At 49.9% G+C, this 27,930-nt stretch overlaps 1 protein-coding gene across 4 annotated transcripts in view; it reads right to left on the bottom strand.

Moving 5' to 3' along the window:
* rab27a (RAB27A, member RAS oncogene family) overlaps positions 1–27,930 on the bottom strand; it is a 276,544-nt gene that overhangs the window by 6,282 nt on the left and 242,332 nt on the right. For all 4 annotated transcript variants that reach the window (XM_059952507.1, XM_059952505.1, XM_059952508.1 and 1 more), the window contains 3 exons: positions 17,394–17,479; positions 10,954–11,057; positions 7,673–7,796 (listed from right to left, as the gene is read on the bottom strand). In XM_059952507.1, the coding sequence (XP_059808490.1) occupies positions 7,673–7,796; positions 10,954–11,057; positions 17,394–17,479 (314 nt within the window). The remainder of the gene's footprint in view (positions 1–7,672; positions 7,797–10,953; positions 11,058–17,393; positions 17,480–27,930) is intronic.

The following is a 27,930-nucleotide window of genomic DNA, read 5'->3' as shown; positions in this document are numbered from 1 at the left end:
TCTCCGGTATCTCGCACTGTTCCCAGGAAGCTCAAGGTACAGCTTCTCACCTTCTGACTGGACACAATACAACCCTAGGGATTCCAAACTATTCCAGCCTGTACCTAGTTCTGGTAGAAGGTCACCTTTGCTCTGAAGTTTCTCTTCTGTAAACATTGGGTGACCTGGGAAACGGAATTGTTACGAGGAGAGGAATAGTAAAGGGACACTGCAGGCTGCTCTGGGACAATGAGACGTGGTGGCAGTGAGATTAGAACATCAAATATCACTCTAATTCAAAAATGCAAAAGCAAAGCTTCACTCAGAAAATGCTACTTCAAAACATTCACTATCATAAAATTCTTCCAAAGGTCGGTGTAATCAGAAAAACAACTATGTTCCCACAGTCACTTCTTGATCAACCTTGATCAGTAGAGTACATGAAAATGTAATACATTTTTGTAAGACAAGATATTGGAGTTGTTGAATTTATAACTAGGTGTGTTTATTCAGAGATAGGGTTACAGTTGGAAATAGTTCAGTTATGGCACAGCAAGGTCATGTTTCAATAAATGCTGTAATGCTGATTACTCCTAACGTGGTCTCCTTATGGTCTCTCAATAAAGCCCCACTCAGAAGTCCTCAGACTCCAGGAACTTGCAGATCCTGTTAAACAGAGATTGCCAAAGCTGCCCTACACAGTTCCCTGCTGACAATGAACCAGGACTTCACAAATCAAAACCCATTTTCAGACACAGACAACAGGCTGGGGCTAAATTAGAAACATGCAAAGTTATTCATACAAGTTATACAAAGTGAGTGTAAGCGTCGGCACGGACTAGAAGGGCTGAGATGGCCTGTTTCCGTGCTGTAATTGTTATACGGTTATATTCACCTAGAAATTCATATGCATGGCACTTCTTTCTACTCATTTTTCCCCTGGAGCAGAGGGCAACTGTGCCCATTTCTGTACTGAACAGGACAGATTTGGTCATGATTCACTGTCACACGCTGATGTTAATCAAGCTCAGGATGACAGCGTTCCCTGTGCAATGTGTGAAGGAAGTGAGACTAACAAATTCTCTACTATGTCTTCATACACAGTACTGGGTACGAAGAGTTTCACCTCTTAAGCTCTTTAAGTTCAAGCATCACCAAGCAACTTCTGATCACCCAAGATGCCAAACTGCAGTGCACACCCCAACACCTCACTACTGCCTCCATCTCCCTTCCCACACAGCTTTCCTGCTCGATCCCCCGTCCAGCGTACTTTTGTCCTTGTTAACAGAACAGCAGCTGACTACACCCACCATCATAACCATCTAGCACACCTTTCGAGTGACTCAGAATTGCTATGGAAACCAAGTCTGTAATGCATAAACTGTTTGCCTATCACAAAATATCTGCAGTCACAATTTCAATGAGGGAGAAATCCAAGCATTTGTCAAGATCATGAATAAGGAAGTACAACATTAAGCTGCTAATCATTCTCTAGTTGAAGGTGCTGCCTATGTTTGGATGCAGGTGTTACGTCTCCAAATAAATTTTTTCTTTACTATCTCTTTTACCTTTAACTTCAGTTTGATGACATTAAAACTCCACTCCACTCTCGCTGAGAAAACTACTCTAACCAAGCTCCAGATTCCACAGGGATATGTGCTGCAAACATGTCAAAGTAATAGAATCTGGACACAACAAACATAACAGATGAGCAGTCAGAGATACACACATTGACTACAGCCAATACATCAGAGAGCAACACACATAATGAAAAGTGTGGGAACTGAAAAGGCAGTGATTGCACCTCTGTGTTACGCTCAGTAGAACAAATGAAAACATCACAGACTAAAATTGTACTGAATTTTACTCACTCATAAACTGACAACTCACAATCTCTTTTTGCTCCATTCTGTACGAAACACAACTTTCTCAGATAATCAAGCTTTCCACATTTTCGTTGCTAATGGAGATGAACTTCTTCAAATTCACCCAATTAAAAACCTTCTCCTGAAGCACTGACTCATTCTTCCTAGTGATGAGACTGTGGAACATAAGACAGTTAACACGGCCTGAAGATCCTGGGACTCAGTACAGTTAAACTTGCCATTCAAGTCCCTGATCTTCACCTGGAAATTGTTCTTACACACAATCCTCAAGCTTCCTGCAGCATCAATCATTGCTTCATGTGAACTTTGAGATGTAAGATTAGGAAGAGGAGCAGAGGCAAGTTCCTTGCATTGCTTGGACATTGTTAAAGAGCATGACTGACCCCATATCTCGGTGTCACTTCTGTACCAACACAATGCCCCTCAATTCCAACAACCACCATCGCTGAGAAAGATTATTTTTGTTCCTTTCAAGAACAAATTCTGAGATTTACAGTCTGAGAGAGCATCAGAATCTGGTTTATTATCACTGACATATGTCATGAAATTGGCTGTCCGGCAGCAGTGCAGAGCTATATTGAGCATCCTCCAGGTGGCACAGTGGAAGGACTCAACACAATGTCAGCAAAATACTGTATTGTACAACATAGCAGTACATCAGCTCAGCGCAGGTCAACAGCACCCACACCGTTATCACAGTACACACACCTTCGCCTCGACACCCATTCCCTCACCTTGGCACACGCACCCTCACCATGGCACCCGCACCCTCACTTCAGTAATCATCTTCACCTCAGTACATGCTCCCTCACTGTGGCAAATATTCCCAACCCAGTTCATTCATTGCTCAGTTTTCAGAAGCTGGTAAGCAAATTGTAAATTTGCCAGTGGTGGTAGACAAAGTAAGCTGCTCTTTACCCTTCAAATTCCACAATTATTCATCTCTCTTCCAACACTTTATTGTCAACACTGAGAAAACAACCATTTTCACAAAGATTATACAGAATGGATAACAGACCAATCAGCATGGCTCTTCGACACTGACCAATGGACACCCATCCATATTAATCACTGACCAATCAGCATGACTCTTCGACACTGACCAATGGACACCCATCCATATTAATCACTGACCACTCAGCATGACTCTTCGACACTGACCAATGGACACCCATCCATATTAATCACTGACCAATCAGCATGACTCTTCGACACTGACCAATGGACACCCATCCATATTAATCACTGACCAATCAGCATGACTCTTCGACACTGACCAATGGACACCCATCCATATTAATCACTGACCAATCAGCATGACTCTTCCACATTGACTAGTGGACACCCATCAATATTCAGCCTGTCTCCCAAAATCGTGATTTTTTTTGTGCCTCAGTAACTCAAGTGTTCATCTAAATGCTTCTTAACTGGGGTTAGTGACCTCACTTAAACCACTCTCTCTCTAACATTGTCTTCCAGGTACTCACCACACTCTGCGTGAAGAATGTCCCTCTCAGATTCTCTGCAAATCTCTTCAACCTTACCCTAAATCTATGTCCTCATAGTCAGCATTCAAGATTGAGTTCAATCGTCATTCACCCATACATGAATTTCTATAAATACAGCCAAATGAGACAGCACTTCTCTGGGGCCAAGGTGCAAAATGCAGTGCCAACAGTCATGCACAGCACATGGTACATGTAGTAAACATGCAATCACTCAAGCAAAAATATAACATAGACGATAGCCTGCAGTAGTCCACAGACAAACACAATCTAGCTCATCTTCCACTGAGCAAACCCTGGAGAGCAGCACTGATGGGTAGATCCAGTCCCTAATCCAGCATGGACACAACACCACCACCAGTGCCACTTCTCCAGGGAGGCTGAAACAGGCGACACTGTAGCATGGGGCCTAGTCCACTTCACAGCCTAGGCCATGCAAATCCAATAAACCAGTGGACCAGACTTGTGATCACCAGAAAAGTGTCCAAGACAACTACTCGCTGTTAGCCTACACACTGCCTTTGCACACCGACTCTGACACCATTCTGTAGCAGGCAACAACATCGTCCGCACCAAATCCAGCTCTTCCGCCTACAAGCAATTCATTGATAGGGTAGACCAGCAGTTCTTGAAGTTCTTAATGTTCAGAAAGGTGCTGTGGTCATAAAAAAAGACAAAAACACCTTTAGTAGGCCCCAAAGAGGCTGGTGTGCCTGAGCATGCCACCATCTTACCAGAAGAAAGACATAAACATAAATAATTTTTACACAAAGAACAGAATTAGAGCAAAACAATGTCAACTTTCCATGTATTTCATGGGTATTCCAAACAGTAATGGCCCCAGCACTGATCCTCGCATGACACCACTTGCAGAAACTATCTTCCACCATCAGACTCTGTCTTATATTTCCAAGCCAATTTTGAATCCACTTTGCCAACATGCCCTGGATCCCTTCAGCCCTCACCTGGTCTGCTCGCTTCCAATGAAGGGCCTTAACCTGAAATGTCAACTGCCCATTTCCCTCCATTGATACTTCTTGACTCCACTGAGATCGTCCAGCTCCAGTGTCTGATCTGTTACTTCAGCAGCAATCTACTCCCATCTCCCATTGCTGTCTGGGATAAATCCCCATTATAGGAAGGACATCCAGGCTTTGGAGAGGATACAGAAGAGGTTTACCATGATGCTGCCTGGATTAGAGGGCATGTGCAATAATGAGAAGTTTGACAAACTTGGGTTGTTTTCCCTGGAGCAGCAGAGAACGAAGGGAGATCCAACAGAGGTTTACAAGATTATGAGAGGCTCATATAGATTAGACAGATAAAATCTTTTTTCCAAGGGTTGAAATGTCTAATACCAGAAGGCATGCATTTAAGGAAAGGGGGAATTTCAAAAGGAGATGTGAAGGACAAATGGTTGTTGCTTTGAGTGGTGGGTGTCTGGAGTGCATTGTCTGGGGGTGGTGGTAAAAGCAGAAACATTAGGGAGATTTAAAAGATGTTTAGATAGGCACATAAGTGTGAGAAAAATGGAAGGGTATGGATGTTGTGTAGGCAGAAGAGAATAGTTTAGTTAGCCATTTGATAACTAATTTGATTGGTACAACACAACGTTATGGGCTCAAGGGCCTGTTCCTGTGCTATACTGTCAATATTCTATTTAACTTTTCACCCTGACAGGAAATTGCTTACCTTGAACGCTCACAGGCTCTTATTTGAAAGTGAAAATGTCAACTTGCAATCTACCTTTGTCAGATCCTCCCTGAAACCGGCCTTCCTCCTCACCCCACTCCCCTATAGTTCAGACCTTTAACACTGATGATCCTTTTCTTTATCCATAACTGTCTATATTTCAAGGTGGTTATGTTCACAATCTTCAAACCAGATAATGCACATGGAGGCAGTAGTACATATATTATCGAACTACAGACTTCAAAGTGCACAGAGGAATTCCTGTGAAGGATGAAATTAAGCAAAGCAACTCCAACATTTCAAGAAGGTCTTGCAACCAAATCAGAGAAGCAAGATGAAGTGATGTTCTGCACTCAGACCTTCTCGCCAGCCACCAGTAACAGGAAAACAGGCACACAACCCAAGAGAGCAGCACAGAGGAGAGTGAACTTTCAACATCAACATTTAAGAATGCAATATTCGCAAAGCTTTTATTTAACAAACCATACATTTAGTATTGGCACAGAACACATTAAAATCCTTTTAATTACATAGCTAATTATAAATTACTGCCCTGCCTGGGCCAGAAACACTCAAATCTTCCATGTAAATTCTATGGAGAAGCAACAGTCTGCAGCACTTTGTAAGCGTATTAGAAAAGAACAATGATGAAGGATCTCAGGTTTATGATCACTGACTTGATGTTGTGAATTTGGTTGTTTTGCAGCAGCATTACAGTGCAAGACATAAATAAATTGTGCAAAAGAGGTACAGTGAAGTAGTGATCAGAGACATCCAGAAGTTACATGGCCAAGCTGTTCCTAAAACACTGAGTGTTTATCTTTGGACTCCTGTGCCTTCTGCCTGATGGTGGTACTAAGAGAGCATGCCCCAAGTGGTGAGGGATCTTAATGATAGATCCAATTTTCTTTGGGCACCTTCATTTGAAGATGCCCTTCATTGTGGGAGGGTTGTGTCTGTGATGGAGCTGGTACAACTCTCTACAGCCTCCTGCGAGCCTGCTCATGCCATCTGGTGATTCAACCAGTCAGAAAACTCACCACAGTACATCCGTGGAAATTTGCAGGAGTCTTTGGTGAGATTAAATTTCCTCAAACTCCTAATGAAGTAGAGCTGCTGGTGTGCCTTCTCGTGATTGCATCAACGTGTTGGGCCCAGGATAGATCCTCTGAAGTTGCTCACCCTTTCAGAATCCTGTGACATGGGTGTCCTAGTACATGACTCACAGAGGGCTGGTAGGCAGACATATCAGCTAATGAAGAAAGCTAACAGGAAGGCAGTATTTATTGGTGGAGGAACTAAACACTTCACAGGTAACATGTATTCCGTTTCTATCGGCCTCTGTGGGGAGCACACCTGAGCATGTGTTCATACACTAAAGGCAGGTCTGAAGGCCACTGGAATAAAGCCCAGAATGGGGGCATTGTCTAGTGAGTGAAGTGTTGGACAGACCAGGCTTGGATCTGGCAAAGTCTGTACAAATGAGAGGACGCCCGACTGAAAACTGCAAGACCCCAAGGGGTGTCGACAGGATGTTGACGGAGAGGACGTTGACATTTGTGGTGGAACCTATACCCTGGTGGGGTTGGGGGGGGGGTCTGTTTATTAGCAAGGGGTCATCAGTTTTTGAAAGAAATGTGTTCTCTCAAATGGTTGCAACCCACTTCCACATAGGACAATGGAAGTAGTCTGAATATTTCTGGTTGGATAATTAATAAAGACAGTGACAGAATGCAGAGTTGAGGGGATAATCACTCAACATGAACTTATTACATGGCAGAACATCTCAGGGGCCAGGTGGCTCCTACTCGAAGTCTCTACATGACTTTAACAAGGTGAAGTACACCCTACTCCCAAGATACACAACACTGCAACACCACCATCATGCTACACAGCTAAAACTTTATGCACCTACCTAAAGGGATCTGCACATGGAGGATCTACAGTAATTGATCAGGAAGGGTGACAAAGGCTCCGAGGGAGAGAGAGGAGAATGGGGTTGAGAGAGAAAACAAATCAGCTATGCCTAAATAGTAGAGTAGACTCAATGGCTTGAACTGTCCAATACTACTGCTATATTTTATGGTCCAACTTCCTACAACCCAAAACTCTTTTGTTCCCACTTTTCCAGTGCAGTTCCTAGAATTTGTCTGCAAACATTAAAAGGAATACATCTGACTCTCACACACAGAGGAAGAACTGTTCCATGGTAATCTCACACTTCGCTGTTTAACCTGTTACTGCTTCCTCCGCTGTTATACAGAGCATCCACTGTCTTCATCTCCTCCACTGCACTGGCAATCTCTACATTACCACCCGCTTAGGCTACAGAAATTCACCCCAACAGAATTCACAACTCACTACCCAAAAGGTTGACATTTAGCATAAAATTGACTTTTACAGAGATCATGTGAACAAGTATGGAAATAAACAGAGGATGAACTCATTTCTACAGTTGGTGAACGTGCAGATGATGCAGCTTCAGATCTGTGATCCAGACCAGTTCTTAAGGATGACTGATGGGGTGAAGCTGGGGGAAGGGTCACCTGCATCCAATAAGATGCAGGTGTAACTCACAACCTTATCACTAACTTAACCAAACATACTCACCCATATTTCTCTGCCAACTCCTTTGCATCCTCTTCCTTTACAGCTCTCTGGTCCTCTAGGTCACATTTATTACCACATAATACAATATCTGGGTTTTCACAGTATGCATGCATCTGAAGCTGACCTAGAAATAAATGAAAGAATCATCACTATAGTCAATCATTTTACAGTGAAAAGGGAACCATTCTATCCATCAGGATTACCCATTGGACCAGAGGCCAGTAAACCAAAAGTGAATTCCAACATTAATGCTCTTGGGTCAAAAAAAGTCAGCTCCTTGAGGGAAATAAAAGGAGAATTTGAATACCAGATACCACAATGACTTCAAAGTATTTCTCATCCTAAAATAAAAAGTAGTGAGGTGATTTAATTTGAAAGTTAACTGCACATCAGCAAGAGACGTGCACCGTCTGTCGAGGGCTAGTTTTGTTAGGTATTCCACTTCACCAGCAGGCATCTGGAGATCTTCACTCTGTGACCAAGCTATCGTGCAGGTGCCCCAGCCAGGGACTGATATTCTTCATCAGAAATATGGGCTTATCTACAGTGGGACCTTACTTACAAGCAATCCTTCACAGAAGAGTTCTCTGATTTTAATCAATTCAAGACCTTGCACTACAATGAATCCAATGTCAAACACCAGAAGCACGTGCACCAAGAGCTATTCACATGGTACAGTTTGGGCTGCCTGACTTCCCTGGGACATGGGGCACAGAGAGTGCAAGCCTAGGCTTTTGGGAGTGTCCATGCAGCACACAATGCTGCAACCAGTTCAAATCTTCTCAATTCCTTAGGTCCTCCTGCCTTTCATACAAAGTGCAGCAAAGTAACAGAAACAAGCTGGAGGCAAGTCTCATATTTCACTAGAGCACATTTCAATCAGTTGTGGACAAATTTAAGCTCCCCAAATGTCTCTGGCTTCCTTGTTTATTAAATTCACACAAAATCTGAAATCCCAGAATGATTCCTAGACGATCTCAGCTGTGAAAACTGCTGATTAGCTCTGGGCTCTGGGAGTGTGAGGTTGGAATAACCACCTAGCAATGGGGGGGGGGGGGGTACAGTTGGGCTGAGACTAACAAATGCTGCCACATCTTCAAAAGAAAACTATTAAAATATTGGCAAGGAGGGCTCCACATAACATTAAAATCTCGGAAGTTGTTTTCATGGTCATTCCCTCTGAAATCTCAGTGTTCTTGTGGTCAGCAGTGCAGTTAAAGGTGGTTTAAATTATTAATTTACCAGGGATTAAACAAACCCTGTCAGAGTCATAATACTGGAGATAGAGGACATGTAGGTAGTGTGTGCTGGAAAAATAGACTCAGAAGTTTGTAGGTGGAGTCCAGGGAGAGTTGTTGTAACTCCGTACACCAAGGGGAGGGACAGACACAAAGCAGCAGTGAATGGGAGTGGAATTCAGAGGGATACAAGTCTGCTGACAAATTGAAGGATTATATACAGTACAGGATGGGGAACTGTATTCACCTTTGGCAGGTTTATCTGAGAAACAAACTGGAAGGTGGACAAACACAGTCTGTACACACCCGAGGACTGACCCATAAACAGACCAACAAATATAGGGAACTCCACAATCACTCCTTAGTAAAACAAAATGCTTGATATTTATATAGAAAACCAACAGTGAGTGTGGAATTAAGGCTAAAACACCAAACAGAGCAAATATAAAGACATATCTTGTGTCTTTCCTACCCACCTCATGCAGATCGCCTTAACCCTACATTCCTACAAACGTTAGTGGTAAGGCAGGTGAACACTCTTTTATCTCTGCTATTGCTGAACATCCGAAGAAAAGCTGGAAAGATCTAATCTCCCTGATCTTGCAAAGAAACCCAGACATGTGCACCTGTGTGAATGCCAACCACGTCAAAGCACAAAAAGAGCGTGCGCGCACGCACACACACACACTCTCACTCACTCACTCACACACTCACTCTCACACTCTCACTCACACACACTCACTCACTCACTCACTCTCACTCTCAATCACTCACACTCTCACTCACACACACTCACTCACTCACTCTCACTCTCAATCACTCACACTCTCACTCACACACTCTCTCACTTACTCACACTCTCACTCACACACACTCACTCACTCACTCACTCTCACTCACTCACTCTCTCAATCACTCACACTCTCACTCACACACTCTCTCACTTACTCACACTCTCACTCACACACTCTCTTACTCACTCACACTCTCACTCACTCACACTCACTCACTCTCACTCACACACTCTCTCTCACTCACTCTCTCAATCACTCACACTCTCACTCACACACTCTCTCACTCACTCACACTCTCTCTCACTCACTCTCAATCACTCACACTCTCAATCACTCACACTCTCACTCACACACTCTCTCACTCACTCACACTCTCACTCACTCACTCTCAATCACTCACACTCTCAATCACTCACACTCTCACTCACACACTCTCTCACTCACTCACACTCACTCACACACTCTCTCACTCACTCACACTCTCACTCACACACTCTCTCACTCACTCACACTCTCACTCACTCACACTCTCACTCACTCACTCTCAATCACTCACACTCTCACTCACTCACTCTCACTCACACACTCTCTCACTCACTCACTCTCTCACTCACTCACTCTCAATCACTCACTCTCTCAATCACTCACACTCTCACTCACACACTCTCTTACTCACTCACACTCTCTCTCACTCACTCTCTCAATCACTCACACTCTCTCTCACACACTCTCTCACTCACTCACTCTCTCTCACTCACACTCTCAATCACTCACACTCTCACTCACTCACACTCTCACTCACACACTCTCTCACTTACTCACTCTCTCACTCACTCACACTCTCACTCACTCACTCTCAATCACTCACACTCTCAATCACTCACACTCTCAATCACTCACACTCTCACTCACACACTCTCACTCACTCACTCTCAATCACTCACACTCTCAATCACTCACACTCTCAATCACTCACACTCTCACTCACACACTCTCACTCACTCACTCTCAATCACTCACACTCTCAATCACTCACACTCTCAATCACTCACACTCTCACTCACTCACACTCTCACTCACACACTCTCTCACTTACTCACACTCTCACTCACTCACTCTCAATCACTCACACTCTCAATCACTCACACTCTCACTCACACACTCTCTCACTCACTCACACACACAATGTTTTACATAAGCAGAAGCAAACTTCCAAATGCGAGGGAATTGACTCCCCAGGTGAACTTACTGATCCAGTTTCTGACGTTGAGGAAGCTTTGCTCATTTGTCAAGTCAAACAGCAACAGGAAGCCCATCGCATCTCTAAAGAAAGCAGTCGTTAGGCTACGGAACCTGGAGGAGAAGAGCATTAACCGATGTAAACAGAAACCTTTTGACACCTGTACTTGAGTCTGTGCACACGTAGCAAATCAGAGTAACTGAAATGCCAACTAACAGCTGGTGCACCCACAGACTGCAATTCCCAACAGGGACACTTCGTTAGCTCACTCACATTTTACCCACTATTCCCTAAATGAGCTTTCAGCCCCATACCCCTTCGCTCTCCTCTGAGTTATCTTTTTACCTCCTGCTCAATGACAAAGGTCCCTCCATTAGAGGACAGGAGTCTCTTTCTAAACTCAAAGACAATGATTACAGCATCTAACGTGAGGGACCATCTCCCACCTCAGTGATGCACCATCAATAACTCTCTCTGAGATGTAAAGGCGAGATATCGGCTTTTATTGACTGGAAGAGGGAACAAGCAGTGGTTGACCACCATACTACATCCTGGAGACAGAGGCCGGGCTGTGTCTCCAATCGCCTTTATACAGGGGTCTGTGGAAGGAGCCACAGGAGCAGTCAGCAGGGGGCGTGTCCAGACAGGTATATGTAGTTCACCACACTCAGGTCACAGCCTTATGATTATTTCCACAGTTGGATCAGGGGAACCGTAATTTATACTGGGAATGCAAAAAATATCAAATTGAGAGTGGGAAATGACTGGAAGAACGTGGCCAAGACTCGCCTTGTACTTCACCCAAATAATGCAAGTGAGAAGAGTAGTCGAGTGTTCCTAAGCATCTTAAATCTAAACTAAACTGTGAAAGCATGGAGACACAAGAAACTGGAAGCAAGAAAAGTCAGCTCACTGAGGGGAAAATACCAGGTACTACACTCCTTTCTGAAAAGAAACAGGAGTGCTGATATTTATTAGATGCATCAACGGCATCCTTGAGGGCTAGTTTGTGAAATCCCAGTGCATTCCACTCCACCATCTATGTCCAAGCTTCTGTGCCATGGCCCAGCCAGTGACTGATGACCTCCATCAGCTATGTGGGTTTCTCTGCAGTGGGATCCCAGTTACACATAATCTTGGAGCAAAGAATAATCTACTGTAGGAACTCAGCAGGTTGAGGAAAGGAGAACTGTCCACATTTTGGGTTGAAACTTTGAATCAGGATAATTGAAAGCATGATATGTGAATTGGCTAGGGTAGATATGGTGTGATAGTGAACAAGCAGTGCTGGAAATGCAAAGCATTATTCTTGAGGGATGGAGGAAACTGACTTTCTCCAGACACCCAACACAATGCAGAACACAAGGCCATTGGAAAGGCCAAAACAAACCAAGAGCCACCAGCACTCCAGGACCCAGCTCCCACCAAACTTTCCCACGTTCCCAATCCCCACTCCAACCCACACTTTCAACCTCCTCTCCTACTCTCCAGACTCCCTCTGCAGACTCACTAATGAGTATTTGTTACTGTGGTGAACTACATATACCTGTCTGGACACGCACCCCCCACCCCGCTGACTGCTCCTGTGGCTCCTCCCACAGACCCCTGTATCTCGACTCATGTCTCCGAGAGTGCATCAGTTACATGCCAGAATCAGACATCAAACACCACACAGGCCACAGGGAAGCCTCAGCAGAAATACGGGATGTCGATCAGCACTCTCAATAATACAATTGTGCAGATCCATGGATAGGAAATCAATGCAGAACAAGTATTTACTGAAATTAATGTAGGAGCATATTATGGGAGGTTGATGTCAGTGCAAGCTCAGTGGACATAAGGCCCTATTGCTGTGAATTTGATATAATTTACACGAAACACAAACTTTAAGGCACAAAAACCACAAAAGAAAAAGTGCTCCAATTCTAGCAAAGTCACCGACATTACACAATCAAAGATAACTGCAACAGAAAAGGGGGAAGGCTGAGGACTGGAAAAAAGTTAGTACCCAGACTAAAATGAACAACATGGCAGAACATGAGAGTAATACACTTAAAATATAAAAAGGTTAACAGAAAAAAATACTGGTGTCCCTTAAAGGCTGAGACAGATGTTACACTGAAATAAGGAAATGGCTGAGAAATTACAAGAAATATTTGGTCCACCACAGAATTCACAGAAAACTGGAAGTACTGGAGAAAACCACAGATCTAATAAAACAGTGGAGCTGCAGGAATTAGCGTGAACAAAACAAAGTTGGGGGAAATTAACAGCAAAAAAATACATTCAATCCCCAGAAATAATGACCCATGTCCCAAAGTTTAGAAAAAGGTTTTCATCTTCCAGACATCCCAGGCAGTTCTCAAAGGTTGGAAGGCAAAAATAGAAAGCAATTACTTGGAGAGGAAAAGCAAGGAACTGCAGACCAGTGAGATAACACAAATGCAGAAACAATACTGGCAAGTATTGGTTAGGATCATAGCATCAATACCCATGCGTATCAGTTATGAAGTGGTTACAGGACATTAGGAATTGTAAAGGATTGTAAAATTGGGTAGTCTGTTGTTACTGTGATTGAAGTCACCGGAGAGACTTATTCATCACGACAAGCATGCATTCTTCTGGAGACCCTCTCGGTCGAGTCTCACAAAGCTAGAAATACTTCACAGTAAGTCAAAGATAACAGTAGGCAATTCAATACAATCCAACAGTTACAAGCACATCACTTACTTCAATATTTTGGGTCACCAGTGCATCCTTTGAATTATAGTGATAAATGCCTTTGAACGTTCAAACACCTTTGCTGGGACAAAGTAAATTACACGAATAGCCCAAAAACTTCTGGGGACAGGAATCCCAGTCACCTAAAAGTAATGTTACAGCAACACACACAAAATGCTGGTAGAACACAGCAGGCCAGGCAGTATCTATTAGGAAGAAGCGATGTCGACGTTTCAGGCCGAGACTCTTCGTCAGGATTGGTGTAGTTTCACTTATCAAAATCGGGAACGTCCTGACGAAGGGTCTCGGCCTGAAACGTCGACAATGCTTCTTCCTATAGATTCTGCCTGGCCTGCTGCGTTCCACCAGCATTTTGCGTGTGTTGCTTGAATTTCCAGCATCTGCAGATTTCCTCGTGTTTAAAATTAATGTTGTTAGGGCTGACTCTCTGAGTATATATACTGTATGTCCCAACTATTGATTGATTGGCTATTTGATGTGATAATATCAGTCCGGTCTGCAAGCTTTCTTGAACTAGTTTACAAAATTGTAAATAATTTAGCCATGATGTCTGGTTTGATGCTGGCCAAATTAGCCTAACCCCATTGTCTTGTGCATCACCTCTTGAACAGCCAGCCCTGAGCTGTGGGCTATCCTGTGCTCTACACACAGCATTGTTTATTTCCAAAGGTGTGCTCTTAACTTCATTAGTATGTGCAATTTACAATTTACATTAAACACTGAAGACTGGTACTTGCTTGAATTAATATCTGCAATATTCACATAACTTCAGAATATTCCCTAACAATACAAACTTATGAAAGAGAAACTATGTTTAAAGAATCTTTTAAAGAATAATTTAAAGAATCTCATGGAATTTCTTGAGGTGATGACCAGAATATTAGACAAGAGAGCATCAGTGAATGTAGAGTGTTTGAACTTTGAGATGCCTTCAGTAAGATGCCTCAAGTGCAGTTAAAGAAAATTAGGCGCTGTTACTTTGGGGCTTAGAACAGCGGCAGCAATCAGTAAGACCAAAGGGTGATTCTCAGACTTGTGGAGGCACAGGAGTCAGTGCTTTGGCTTCAGTAGTTCTCACTCTACATCAATGACTTGGATGTGAAATACATCCGGGTTTGCTTCTAGGACAAAGCAGGCTGGCAGAGTGAGTTGTGAAGAAAGTGCAAGTAGAATACAGACACATTAAGTGACTGTGCAAGGCTACTGTGTTTTAAGTCCAAAGTGTCAAAATGGAAAATTATCCACTATGGTAGAAAAGAATAATAAATAGTTATTTTTAATTGGTGAAAGACTAAAAAGCTTTGGTATTGAGATGGGGGGTTAAAAAGTCTTGGTAGTGAGATGGGGGGAGTTAAAAAGCCTTGGTATTGGGATGGGGGGAATTCAAAACCCTTGGTATTGGGATGGGGGTAACAAAGATTTAGTATTGGGATTTAAAAAGCCTTGGTTTTGGGATGGGGCATTAAGAAGCTTTGGTTTTAGGTTGGGGGGTTAAGAAGCCTTGGTATTGGGATGGGGGAAGTGGAAACCCAAGTCTCCCTACTACAGGAATTACTAAGCTAGCATGCAGGATGCTGAGCAAACTGGAAGGTAAATGATTTGCCAATGTTCACTGCAAGCTGCTTTGAGTACACGAGTCCAGATTATCTACTGCAATCACATACGGTTATGAGAGTGGGTCCAGTAAGAACATGAGAACAGTGTAGAAACTGCAATGATTGCCAGGGCTTTGGAAGTTGGCTTTCAATAAGCAATGAATCAGACGAGCTGAAATTTGCAAATTTCTCATAGAAAATAAGTGCGACAATCCTTCCCTGCAGAGGTGCCCAAACCAGGGAATGGGATAACGCGCAATGTTTCCAAATAATTCTGCTTTTATTTCAGACCTACAGGATCTGCAGTTTTATTGGTTCACATTAAAAATATGGAGTTGGCCTAAAAAACTCACAGGCAAATAAATTTCATTCTCCAAAGTTGATGAACTTTTGGAAATCTCTAGGTTCCACCATCCTGTATATTGAAAACAGAGATAATCAGAGGTTTGTACATATATTGACAAAATTATGGAATTTTGGGTTGGTGCAGGGCGTGGCACCAGTGGTGAGGGGGCAGGGATGTTTTGAATAGTGTTTTTCCAGAATACAGAGTGCTATGATGGACTGTAAACCAATTGCTTTCAGCATGGGGAGTGAGCAAAGAGACATACATACATACAAAAGCAAAGGACATACATCCTTGTCATGGAGAGAGAGAGAGCATGGAAATAGGTCTTTGACCCAGCAAAATATCCACCTATCAGCTACTCAGTCATGCCAATCCTATGTTAATTCTAATTTTTTATTCTCTACTAAGATTCCACCACTCACCTACTCTAGGAACAAATTAAATCGGCAAATTACTAACCTGCACAGCTTTGAGAAGTGGGAGGAAAGCAGACCACCATAGGGAACAACACACACAAAATGCTGGTGGAACGCAGCAGGCCAGGCAGCATCTATAGTATTTTGTGTGTGTTGTTGTTTGAATTTCCAGCATCTGCAGATTTCCTCGTGTTTCCACCATAGGGAAACCCACGTAGTCACAGGGAGAACATGCAAACTCCACAAAGTCAATACCAGAGGGCAGGATTGAAGCAGCCTCTGGAATGAGGCGGCTGCCCACTGCACTGCCCTTTAGTTGAACAAGAAGAGAAAGATCAGAACAGCTGACAGTGGGGACGAGGTTGGGTCTATTGATGCAGACATAAAACACCAGGTGACAGGAACCATACTTCACGCCAAAAGTAGTGGGTATCTGGAGTCACTGTCTGAACGGGTGCAGGGAGCAGATACTGGGCAGGAAAGATAAACAGAAGGTCAGCTGGGCCAAGTGAGATTGTTGCCGGAGCTGTGTCCTCTGCCTGTGCTTTGAATCAATTATCTCATGGTCACACTAAAGAAACAGCATGCCAGCAGTGAAAAGCAAATGGGTGTCAACTGTGGCATTAGACATCATCTGAGAAATACAAATGTTGCAGGGTTTAGATCTGAAGTTGCGTGATAAGCTGAATGTACCACAATTTGTCACCTTGTTTCCACGAGTATGTTCTAGAGAATAGGACACGTGCCTCTCACTGTCTCGTAAGCAACATGTTTACACACAGCTGCAGGGGACGGTCAGGGACATGAGATATTAGATATTACTACAATGACCAACCAGTACATCTTTGGACTGAAAGTGGAAAGCAGAATAAACCCACGCAATCTCAAACTGGTTACGGGCAGCGACGGGCACTGACACCTGAATTGTAAAGCACTGTGCACTACACTACTGTGCTGCCCATTTCAATATGAAATGTTATTGGAAGCACTCATGGACAACATGGTCTACCCTCAAACTATTTATAAAATGCTGTTGTAAAAACTGCATCTGGGTCCAACAACTTTGCCATCTTACAGAAGTTTAAAAATGAGTAAAGAGAAAGCATTCAAACTGAGAGATAATACAGCAATGGAGAGGAGCGACTCTGCATACTGCACCAGTGCCAGTAGATTCTGCTGGACACGACTTTGAGACAAGCATGGTTCTGGTTATATTTATGGTTGATGGTGGCCCAGCTACACATTGAGTGATCAGGCCTGTACCCCTCTGGGACTTCGGTGTTAGAAATATCAGCTCCACCAATGTTATTCTACATTAACAGATGATGTGAAACAACAAACACCCACCTCTCCTGGCCAGCTGTGTCCCAGAGCTGAAGGTGAATCCTCTGTCCTCTTCCTGCACTGCCATCTGAGCCACTGGGCTTATAAACCTTGACAAAAAAAAGCCACAAATGTTATTATAGCTCATTTCACCAGATTGCAACAGCGGTGCACCACAAATAGGCCAATAGTCAAAGTGACCAGAGCTGGGATTGTCCAACATTGTATTTGGTGTATTTGGAGGCAAGTTGCATCCACTTGGGGTGTGTAATACTGACTTCAAAGCTAACAACATCTGAAAAGTTAACACGTCTTTTCTTGCGTCATTTTCAGACTCCACTCAATGGGTTTCAGTAAGCACATAGGCTCCATTCCATATCAACTGACTGGTATGTTTGTAACATTTAAAAACTGAATGCCCACACACACTCACCAAAATAGACTTTCCACATCTGGTGTGGCCACAACTCTACTACCCAGGGTGTTCCAAGCTAAAATCATACAGGGGTGAAAGGTCTTGATCTGAAATGTTGACATCCTGTTCTCATCCCCAACTACAGATGCTGCCTGATCAATTCAGTCTCTCCAGCCACTTGTGTTTTGGTGGCACACAGATCTCCCAAGGATCAATTGCAATCAAAAGTTACTATCCTGTCCATAAAATCAGCTGTATTGCCTCTGCTGAAACACCAGATTTGCCCCAAAACAGCCACAAGTGTGGCTTTGTAGGCGAGCCTGCCACTTTATAGACTATAGACAATAGGTGCAAAAGTAGACCATTCAGCCCCTCGAGTCTGCACCGCCATTCTGAGATCATGGCTGATCATTCACTATCAATACCCAGTCCCTGCCTTGTCCCCATATCCCTTGTCCCCATATCCCTTGATTCCCCTATCCATCAGATATCTATCTAGCTCCTTCTTGAAAGCTTCCAGAGAATTGGCCTCCACCGTCTTCCGAAGTAGTGCATTCCACACCTCCAAAACTCTCTGGGAGAAGAAGTTTTTCCTCAACTCTGTTTTAAATAACTGACCTCTTATTCTCAATCCATCCCCTCTGGTACTGGACTCTCCCAACATCTGGAACATATTTCCTGCCTCAATCCTATCAATTCCTTTAATTATCTTAAACGTTTCAATCAGATCCCCTCTCAATTTCCTCAATTCCAGTGTGTACAAGCCCAATCTCTCCAATCTCTCTGCGTAAGACAGCCCTGCCATCCCAGGAATCAACCTAGTGAATCTACGCTGCACTTCCTCAATTGCCAGAATGTCCTTCCTTAAACCTGGAGACCAAAACTGTACACAATATTCCAGGTGTGGTCTCACCAGGGCCCTGTACAAATGCAAAAGGACATCCTTGCTCTTGTATTCAATTCCCCTTGTAACAAAGGCCAACATTCCATTTGCCCTCTTCACTGCCTGTTGCACTTGCTCATTCACCTTCATAGACTGATGAACTAGGACTCCTAGGTCTCTTTGCATTTCTCCCTTACCTAACTCGACACCGTTCAGACAATACTCTGCCCTCTTGTTCCAGCTTCCAAAGTGGATAACTTCACATTTAATCAGAATCAGGTTTAATATCGCTGGCAGATGTCACATGTTGTTTTGATGCAGCAGTACATTGTTAAAAAATTATCAATTACAATAAATAGGCATCCGTTAGTCTCGTGAGACCATGGATTTGTGCCTTGAAAGGTTTCCAGGGCGCAGGCCTGGGCAGGGTTGTGTGGGAGACCGGCAGTTGCCCAAGCTGCAGGCCTTCCCCTCTCCACGCCACCGATGTTGTCCAAGGGAAGGGCACTAGGACCCATGCAGCTTGGCACCGGTGATGTCACAGAGCAATGTGCTGTTAAGTGCCTTGCTCAAAGACACAAACACGCTGCCTCAGCTGAGGCTCGAACCAGTGACCTTCAGGTTACTAGTCCGATGCCTTATCCACTAGGCCACACACCGACACAAATTACAATAAGAAATATGTATTAAAATAAATTAAATAGGTGTACAAAAAGAACAAAAAAAAGAAAAGTAGTGAGGTAGTGTTCATGGGTTCATTGTCCATTCAGAAATCTGATGGTAGAAGGGAAGCAGCTGTTCCTGAAACGTTGACTGTGTGTCTTCAGGCTCCTGTACCACCTCCTTGATGATATCAATGAGAAGAAGGCAGGCCCTCGGTGACAGGGGTCCTTAATAATGGATGCTGCCCTTTGAAGATATTTCCAATGCTGGGGAAGCTAGGCCCCATGATGGAACTGGCTAAGTTGGTAACTTGCTGCAGCTTTTTCCAGTTCTATGCAATGGCCCCTCCATACTAGTCAGAGATGCAACCAGTTGGAAGCTATCCAGGGTACATCTGGAGACATTTGCAAGAGTCTTTGGTGACATACCAAGTGTCCTTAAACTCCTGGTGAAATGTAACCCCTGTCATGCCTTCTATGTAATTGCATCTCTACGTTGGGCCCCAGGACAGATCTTCAGAGAGTTTCAAATCCAGTAACTTGAAACTGTAGGTGTGAGTGCAGCAGGGTGAGGCTGCTCTCCATGCTCTGCTTAGGCACTGATATGATTTCCACCTTTTTGAATGAGGTGGGAACCTCTGACTGCAGCAGTGGGAGAGTGAAGATGTCCCTGAACACTCCCGCCAGTTGGTTGGCACAGGTTTTCTGTGCTCTGCTAGACATACCACCAGGGCTTCATGCCTTGCAAGGGTTCAGCCTCAGCTGCAGAGATCACAGGGTCACCAGACGCTGCAGGGATTCACAGGGTCACCAGACGCTGCAGGGATCACAGGGTCACCAGACGCTGCAGGGATCACAGGGTCACCAGACGCTGCAGGGATTCACAGGGTCACCAGACGCTGCAGGGATCACAGGGTCACCAGACGCTGCAGGGATCACAGGGTCACCAGACGCTGCAGGGATCACAGGGTCACCAGACGCTGCAGAGATCACAGGGTCACCAGACGCTGCAGAGATCACAGGGTCACCAGACGCTGCAGAGATCACAGGGTCACCAGACGCTGCAGGGATCACAGGGTCACCAGACACTGCAGAGATCACAGGGTCACCAGACGCTGCAGTGATCACAGGGTCACCAGACGCTGCAGGGATCACAGGGTCACCAGACGCTGCAGGGATCACAGGGTCACCAGACGCTGCAGGGATCACAGGGTCACCAGACGCTGCAGAGATCACAGGGTCACCAGACGCTGCAGGGATCACAGGGTCACCAGACGCTGCAGGGATCACAGGGTCACCAGACGCTGCAGAGATCACAGGGTCACCAGACGCTGCAGGGATTCACAGGGTCACCAGACGCTGCAGAGATCACAGGGTCACCAGACGCTGCAGGGATCACAGGGTCACCAGACGCTGCAGGGATCACAGGGTCACCAGACGCTGCAGAGATCACAGGGTCACCAGACGCTGCAGGGATCACAGGGTCACCAGACGCTGCAGGGATTCACAGGGTCACCAGACGCTGCAGAGATCACGGGGTCACCAGACGCTGCAGAGATCACAGGGTCACCAGACGCTGCAGGGATTCACAGGGTCACCAGACGCTGCAGGGATCACAGGGTCACCAGACGCTGCAGGGATTCACAGAGGTCACCAGACGCTGCAGTGATCACAGAGGTCACCAGACGCTGCAGGGATTCACAGAGGTCACCAGACGCTGCAGGGATTCACAGAGGTCACCAGACACTGCAGGGATCACAGGGTCACCAGACGCTGCAGTGATCACAGAGGTCACCAGACGCTGCAGTGATCACAGAGGTCACCAGACGCTGCAGGGATTCACAGAGGTCACCAGACGCTGCAGGGATTCACAGAGGTGTGGTTTTATTCTCCTTTCAAAATGTGAATTAAAGGTTTGGAGCTACTCTGGAAGTGAAGCCATTCACGAGGTTAAATTTCACCTTGTACCAAGTAATGGCCTGCAAGCTCTACCAGAACTGGCATGCATCTAATTCTAGTCCCTAACTTCAACCGGAATTATTTTTCAAAGTTCAAAATTTATTATCACCTTATACAACCCTGACGTTCATTTTCCTGTGGGTGGACTCAATAAATCTATAGAATAATAACCATAACAGAATCAGCGGAAGATTCCCCAACTTGGGCGTTCAACCACAGTGCAGAAGACAACAAACTGCAAATACAATAGGAATGTAATAATAATATTCAATAAATAAGCAACAAATATCCAGATCATGAGTTGAAGAGACTTCCATAGATCGTAGTTGGACTTCCTGTATTGTGCTGGATTGCCGGTCTTGAATGCCACAGATGTGCCCTCAGCAGACTACAGACCTCCTGGCTAATCCACAGCTTTCATTTTGGGTATAACATTCAGATTGAAAGATGAATCCATGAATATTGTCCACTTCACTTGATCAAACTGCCTTGGTCCTCACCACTGGTGCTGTAATCTTTCCAAAGGGTGCGTCTCAGATGGCAGGGTAAGTGTTCTTGATGGTGGAATTACAGTGGTTAAGTGTGTTGACTCTGCTTGCTCCCTAGCTGATACGTTGGTGGCAGTTGTTCAGACATTTCTACAAGCTGCTCTGTTTGAAATCCCCCACGATGACAGGGAAGGTATTTTACATTTTACCTAATACAAGACAGGTTCACAGTCTCCAGGATTGGAATTCAGGTCAAAGTGCTCATGATCCAAAGATAATTGTAGGGTCTCGCAAATTCAAATGTTTCAGTTATACTGGGTCTGGTTACAGTTGGTTTCATTCTGTGGCCCCACAGTTCACAGTGGTAAAATTCAGGTTCACAAGAAATTTTCCATTTTAACAAACTCTACATGCCCTAGTGACCTTATGCTGTTAACAAAACAGGTTACATTTTTGACTATCAAAACAAGGGATGATGGGTACCGATGGAGTTGGACTGAAAGAGATGGGCAACATAATAGGCTGGACAGACAGGGAGCGGGTGCTGGCAGGCACAGGGTGAGCAGGGGGAACGGACCCTGACGGACAGAGGGGGGGAGCGGACCCTGACGGACAGGGGGGGGGAGCGGACCCTGACGGACAGGGGGGGAGCGGACCCTGACGGACAGGGGGGGAGCGGACCCTGACGGACAGAGGGGGAACGGACCCTGACAGACAGAGGGGGAGCGGACCCTGACGGACGGGTGGGGGAGTGGACCCTGACGGACGGGGGAGGAGTGGACCCTGACGGACGGGGGAGGAGCGGACCCTGACGGACAGAAGGGGGGGAGCGGACACTGACGGACGAACGGGGGGGAGTGGGAGCAGATGGACAGAGGGGGAGCGGACCCTGACGGACAGAGGGGGAGCGGACCCTGACGGACAGGGGGGAGCGGACCCTGACGGACGGGGGGGGGAGCGGACACTGACGGACGAACGGGGGGGAGTGGGAGCAGATGGACAGAGGGGGAGCGGATCCTGACGGACAGAGGGGGAGCTGACCTACGTCCTACGTTCAGAGGAGGGTAGTGGGTGCAGACGGACAGAGGGGGAGCGGACCCTGACGGATGGGGGGGGAGTGGACCCTGATGGACAGAGGGGGAGCGGACCCTGACGGATGGGGGGGGAGTGGGAGCAGATGGACGGGGGGGGAGCAGACTCTGACGGACAGAGGGGGAGCGGACGCTGACGGACAGAGGGGGAGTGGACCCTGATGGACGGGTGGGGGGGAGCGGACCCTGATGGACGGGGGGGGGGAGTGGGAGCAGATGGACGGGGAGCGGATCCTGATGGACAGAGGGGGAGCGGACCCTGACGGACAGAGGGGGAGTGGACCCTGATGGACGGGTGGGGGGGAGCGGACCCTGATGGACGGGGGGGGGGAGTGGGAGCAGATGGACGGGGAGCGGATCCTGATGGACAGAGGGGGAGCGGACCCTGACGGACGGGGGGGGGAGCGGACCCTGACGGACGGGGGGGAGTGGGAGCAGATGGACGGGGGGGGGAGCGGACTCTGACGGACAGAGGGGGAGTGGACCCTGACGGACGGACGGGGAGCGGACCCTGATGGACGGGAGGGGGGGGAGTGGGAGCAGATGGACGGGGGGGGGGAGTGGGAGCAGATGGACGGGGAGCGGATCCTGACGGACAGAGGGGGGGGGAGTGGGAGCAGATGGACGGGGGGGGGGAGTGGGAGCAGATGGACGGGGAGCGGATCCTGACGGACAGAGGAGGGGGCGGACCCTGACGGACAGAGGGGGAGCGGACCCTGACGGACGGGGGGGGGGAGTGGGAGCAGATGGACGGGGAGCGGATCCTGATGGACAGAGGGGGAGTGGACCCTGACGGACGGGGGGGGGGGGAGCGGACCCTGACGGACGGGGGGGGGGAGTGGGAGCAGATGGACGGGGGGGGAGCGGACTCTGACGGACAGAGGGGGAGTGGACCCTGACGGACGGACGGGGAGTGGACCCTGATGGACGGGAGGGGGGGGGAGTGGGAGCAGATGGACGGGGGGGGGGAGTGGGAGCAGATGGACGGGGAGCGGATCCTGACGGACAGAGGGGGGGAGCGGACCCTGACGGACAGAGGGGGAGCGGACCCTGACGGACAGAGGGGGAGCGGACCCTTACGGACAGAGGGAGGGGGAGCGGACCCTGACGGACAGGGGGGGGGGCGGACCCTGACGGACAGAGGAGGGGAGCGGACCCTGACGGACAGAGGGGGGGGAGCAGACCCTGACAGATGGCGGGGGGAGCGGACGCTGACGGACGGACAGAGGGGGGGAGCGGACCCTGACGGACAGGGTGGGGAGCGGTCCCTGACGGACAGAGGGGGAGTGGACCCTGATGGACGGGTGGGGGGGGAGCAGACCCTGATGGACGGGGGGGGGGAGTGGGAGCAGATGGACGGGGGGGGGGGGAGTGGGAGCAGATGGACGGGGAGCGGATCCTGATGGACAGAGGGGGAGCGGACCCTGACGGACGGGGGGGGGGAGCGGACCCTGACGGACGGGGGGGGGGAGTGGGAGCAGATGGACGGGGGGGGGGGAGTGGGAGCAGATGGACGGGGGGGGAGCGGACTCTGATGGACGGGGGGGGGAGCGGTCCCTGATGGACAGAGGGGGAGCGGATCCTGACGGACAGAGGGGGGGAGCGGACCCTGACGGACAGAGTGGGGAGCGGACCCTGACGGACAGAGGGGGAGCGGACCCTGACGGACAGAGGGGGGGGAGCAGACCCTGACAGATGGCGGGGGGAGCGGACGCTGACGGACAGAGGGGGAGTGGACCCTGACGGACGGACGGGGAGTGGACCCTGATGGACGGGAGGGGGGGGGAGTGGGAGCAGATGGACGGGGGGGGGGGAGTGGGAGCAGATGGACGGGGAGCGGATCCTGACGGACAGAGGGGGGGAGCGGACCCTGACGGACAGAGGGGGAGCGGACCCTGACGGACAGAGGGGGAGCGGACCCTTACGGACAGAGGGAGGGGGAGCGGACCCTGACGGACAGGGGGGGGGCGGACCCTGACGGACAGAGGAGGGGAGCGGACCCTGACGGACAGAGGGGGGGGAGCAGACCCTGACAGATGGCGGGGGGAGCGGACGCTGACGGACGGACAGAGGGGGGGAGCGGACCCTGACGGACAGGGTGGGGAGCGGTCCCTGACGGACAGAGGGGGAGTGGACCCTGATGGACGGGTGGGGGGGAGCAGACCCTGATGGACGGGGGGGGGGGAGTGGGAGCAGATGGACGGGGGGGGGGGGGAGTGGGAGCAGATGGACGGGGAGCGGATCCTGATGGACAGAGGGGGAGCGGACCCTGACGGACGGGGGGGGGGAGCGGACCCTGACGGACGGGGGGGGGGAGTGGGAGCAGATGGACGGGGGGGGGGGGGAGTGGGAGCAGATGGACGGGGGGGGAGCGGACTCTGATGGACGGGGGGGGGAGCGGTCCCTGATGGACAGAGGGGGAGCGGATCCTGACGGACAGAGGGGGGGAGCGGACCCTGACGGACAGAGTGGGGAGCGGACCCTGACGGACAGAGGGGGAGCGGACCCTGACGGACAGAGGGGGGGGAGCAGACCCTGACAGATGGCGGGGGGGAGCGGACGCTGACGGACGGACAGAGGGGGGGAGCGGACCCTGACGGACAGGGTGGGGAGCGGTCCCTGATGGACAGAGGGGGAGCGGATCCTGACGGACAGAGGGGGGGAGCGGACCCTGACGGACAGAGTGGGGAGCGGACCCTGACGGACAGAGGAGGGTAGTGGGTGCAGACGGATAGAGGGGGGGAGCGGACCCTAACGGACAGAAGGGGGGGAGCGGATACTGACGGACGAACGGGGGGGAGTGGGAGCAGATGGACAGAGGGGGAGCGGACCCTGACGGACAGAGGGGGAGCGGACCCTGACGGACAGGGGGGAGCGGACCCTGACGGACGGACAGGGGAGCGGACCCTGACGGACGGACGGGGGGAGCTGACACTGACGGACGAACGGGGGGGAGTGGGAGCAGATGGACAGAGGGGGAGCGGATCCTGACGGACAGAGGGGGAGCTGACCTACGTTCAGAGGAGGGTAGTGGGTGCAGACGGACAGAGGGGGAGCGGACCCTAACGGACAGAGGGGGGGAGCGGACCCTGACGGACAGAGGAGGGTAGTGGGTGCAGACAGACAGAGGGGGGGAGCATACCCTGACGGACAGAGGAGGGTAGTGGATGCAGACGGACAGAGGGGGGGAGCGGACCCTGACGGACGGGGGGGGGGGAACGGACCCGGACGGACGAACGGGGGAGCGGACCCTGACGGACGGGGGGGGAGCGGACCCTGACGGACGGACGGGGGAGCGGACCCTTACGGACAGAGGGGGGGGAGCGCACACTGACTGACAGAGGGGGAGCGGACCCTGATGGACAGAGGGGGGGAGCGGACGCTGACGGACAGAGGGGGAGCGGACGCTGACGGACAGAGGGGGAGTGGACCCTGATGGACAGAGTGGGGAGCGGACCCTGACGGACAGAGGAGAGTAGTGGGTGCAGACGGACAGAGGGGGGGAGCGGACCCTGACGGACGGGGGGGGGAGCGGACCCTAACAGACAGAGGGGGGGGAGCGGACCCTGACGGACGGGGGGGAGCGGACCCTGACGGACGGGGGGGGGGGAGTGGGAACAGATGGACGGGGGGGGGGGGAGCGGACTCTGACGGACAGAGGGGGAGCGGACCCTGACGGACAGAGGAGGGTAGTGGGTGCAGACGGACAGAGGGGGGGAGCGGACCCTGACGGACGGGGGGGGAGCGGACCCTGACGGACGGAGGGGGAGCGGACCCTGACGGACAGGGGGGGGGAGCGGACCCTGACGGACGGATGGGGGAGCGGACCCTGACGGACGGGGGGGGGGAGCGGACCCTGACGGACGGATGGGGGAGCGGACCCTGACGGACGGATGGGGGAGCGGACCCTGACGGACGGATGGGGGGGAGCGGACCCTGACGGACAGAGGGGGGGAGCGGACCCTGACGGACGAATGGGGGGGAGTGGGAGCAGATGGACAGAGGGGGAGCGGACCCTGACGGACTGAGGGGGAGCGGACCCTGACGGACGGGGGGGGGGGGGAGTGGACCCTGACAGACGGGGGGGGGAGTGGGAACAGATGGATGGGGGGGGAGCGGACTCTGACGGACGGACGGGGAGCGGACCCTGACGGATGGACGGGGAGCGGACCCTGATGGACGGGGGGGGGGAGTGGGAGCAGATGGACGGGGGGGGAGCAGACTCTGATGGACGGGGGGGGGAGTGGGAGCAGATGGACGGGGGGGGAGCGGACTCTGATGGACAGAGGGGGTGAACAGACCCTGACGGATGGGGGGGGCGGACACTGACGGACAGAGGGAGGGGGAGCGGACCCTGACGGACAGAGGGGGAGTGGACCCTGATGGACGGACGAACGGGGGAGCGGACCCTGACGGACGGGTGGGGGGGTGAGCGGACCCTTACGGACAGAGGGGGGGGGGAGCGCACCCTGACTGACAGAGGGGGAGCGCACCCTGACGGGACAGTGGGGGAGCGGACGCTGACGGACAGAGGGGGAGTGGACCCTGATGGACGGGGGGGGGGGGAGTGGACCCTGATGGACGGGGGGGGGGGGGGGAGCGGACCCTGACGGACGGATGGGGGAGCTGACCTACGTTCAGAGGAGGGTAGTGGGTGCAGACGGACAGAGGGGGAGCGGACCCTGACGGATGGGGGGGGAGTGGACCCTGATGGACAGAGGGGGAGCAGACCCTGACGGATGGGGGGGGGAGTGGGAGCAGATGGACGGGGGGGGGAGCGGACTCTGACGGACAGAGGGGGAGCGGACGCTGACGGACAGAGGGGGAGTGGACCCTGATGGACGGGTGGGGGGGAGCGGACCCTGATGGACGGGGGGGGGGAGTGGGAGCAGATGGACGGGGAGCGGATCCTGATGGACAGAGGGGGAGCGGACCCTGACGGACGGGGGGGGGAGCGGACCCTGACGGACGGGGGGGGGGAGTGGGAGCAGATGGACGGGGGGGGGAGTGGGAACAGATGGATGGGGGGGGGAGCGGACTCTGACGGACGGACGGGGAGCGGA

The sequence above is a fragment of the Hypanus sabinus genome, chromosome 28 (genome assembly GCF_030144855.1).
Source record: "Hypanus sabinus isolate sHypSab1 chromosome 28, sHypSab1.hap1, whole genome shotgun sequence".
Classification (NCBI taxonomy): domain Eukaryota; kingdom Metazoa; phylum Chordata; class Chondrichthyes; order Myliobatiformes; family Dasyatidae; genus Hypanus; species Hypanus sabinus.
The sequence above is the reverse complement of the archived record's forward strand: the minus strand, read 5'-3'. Positions and strand labels throughout refer to the sequence as shown.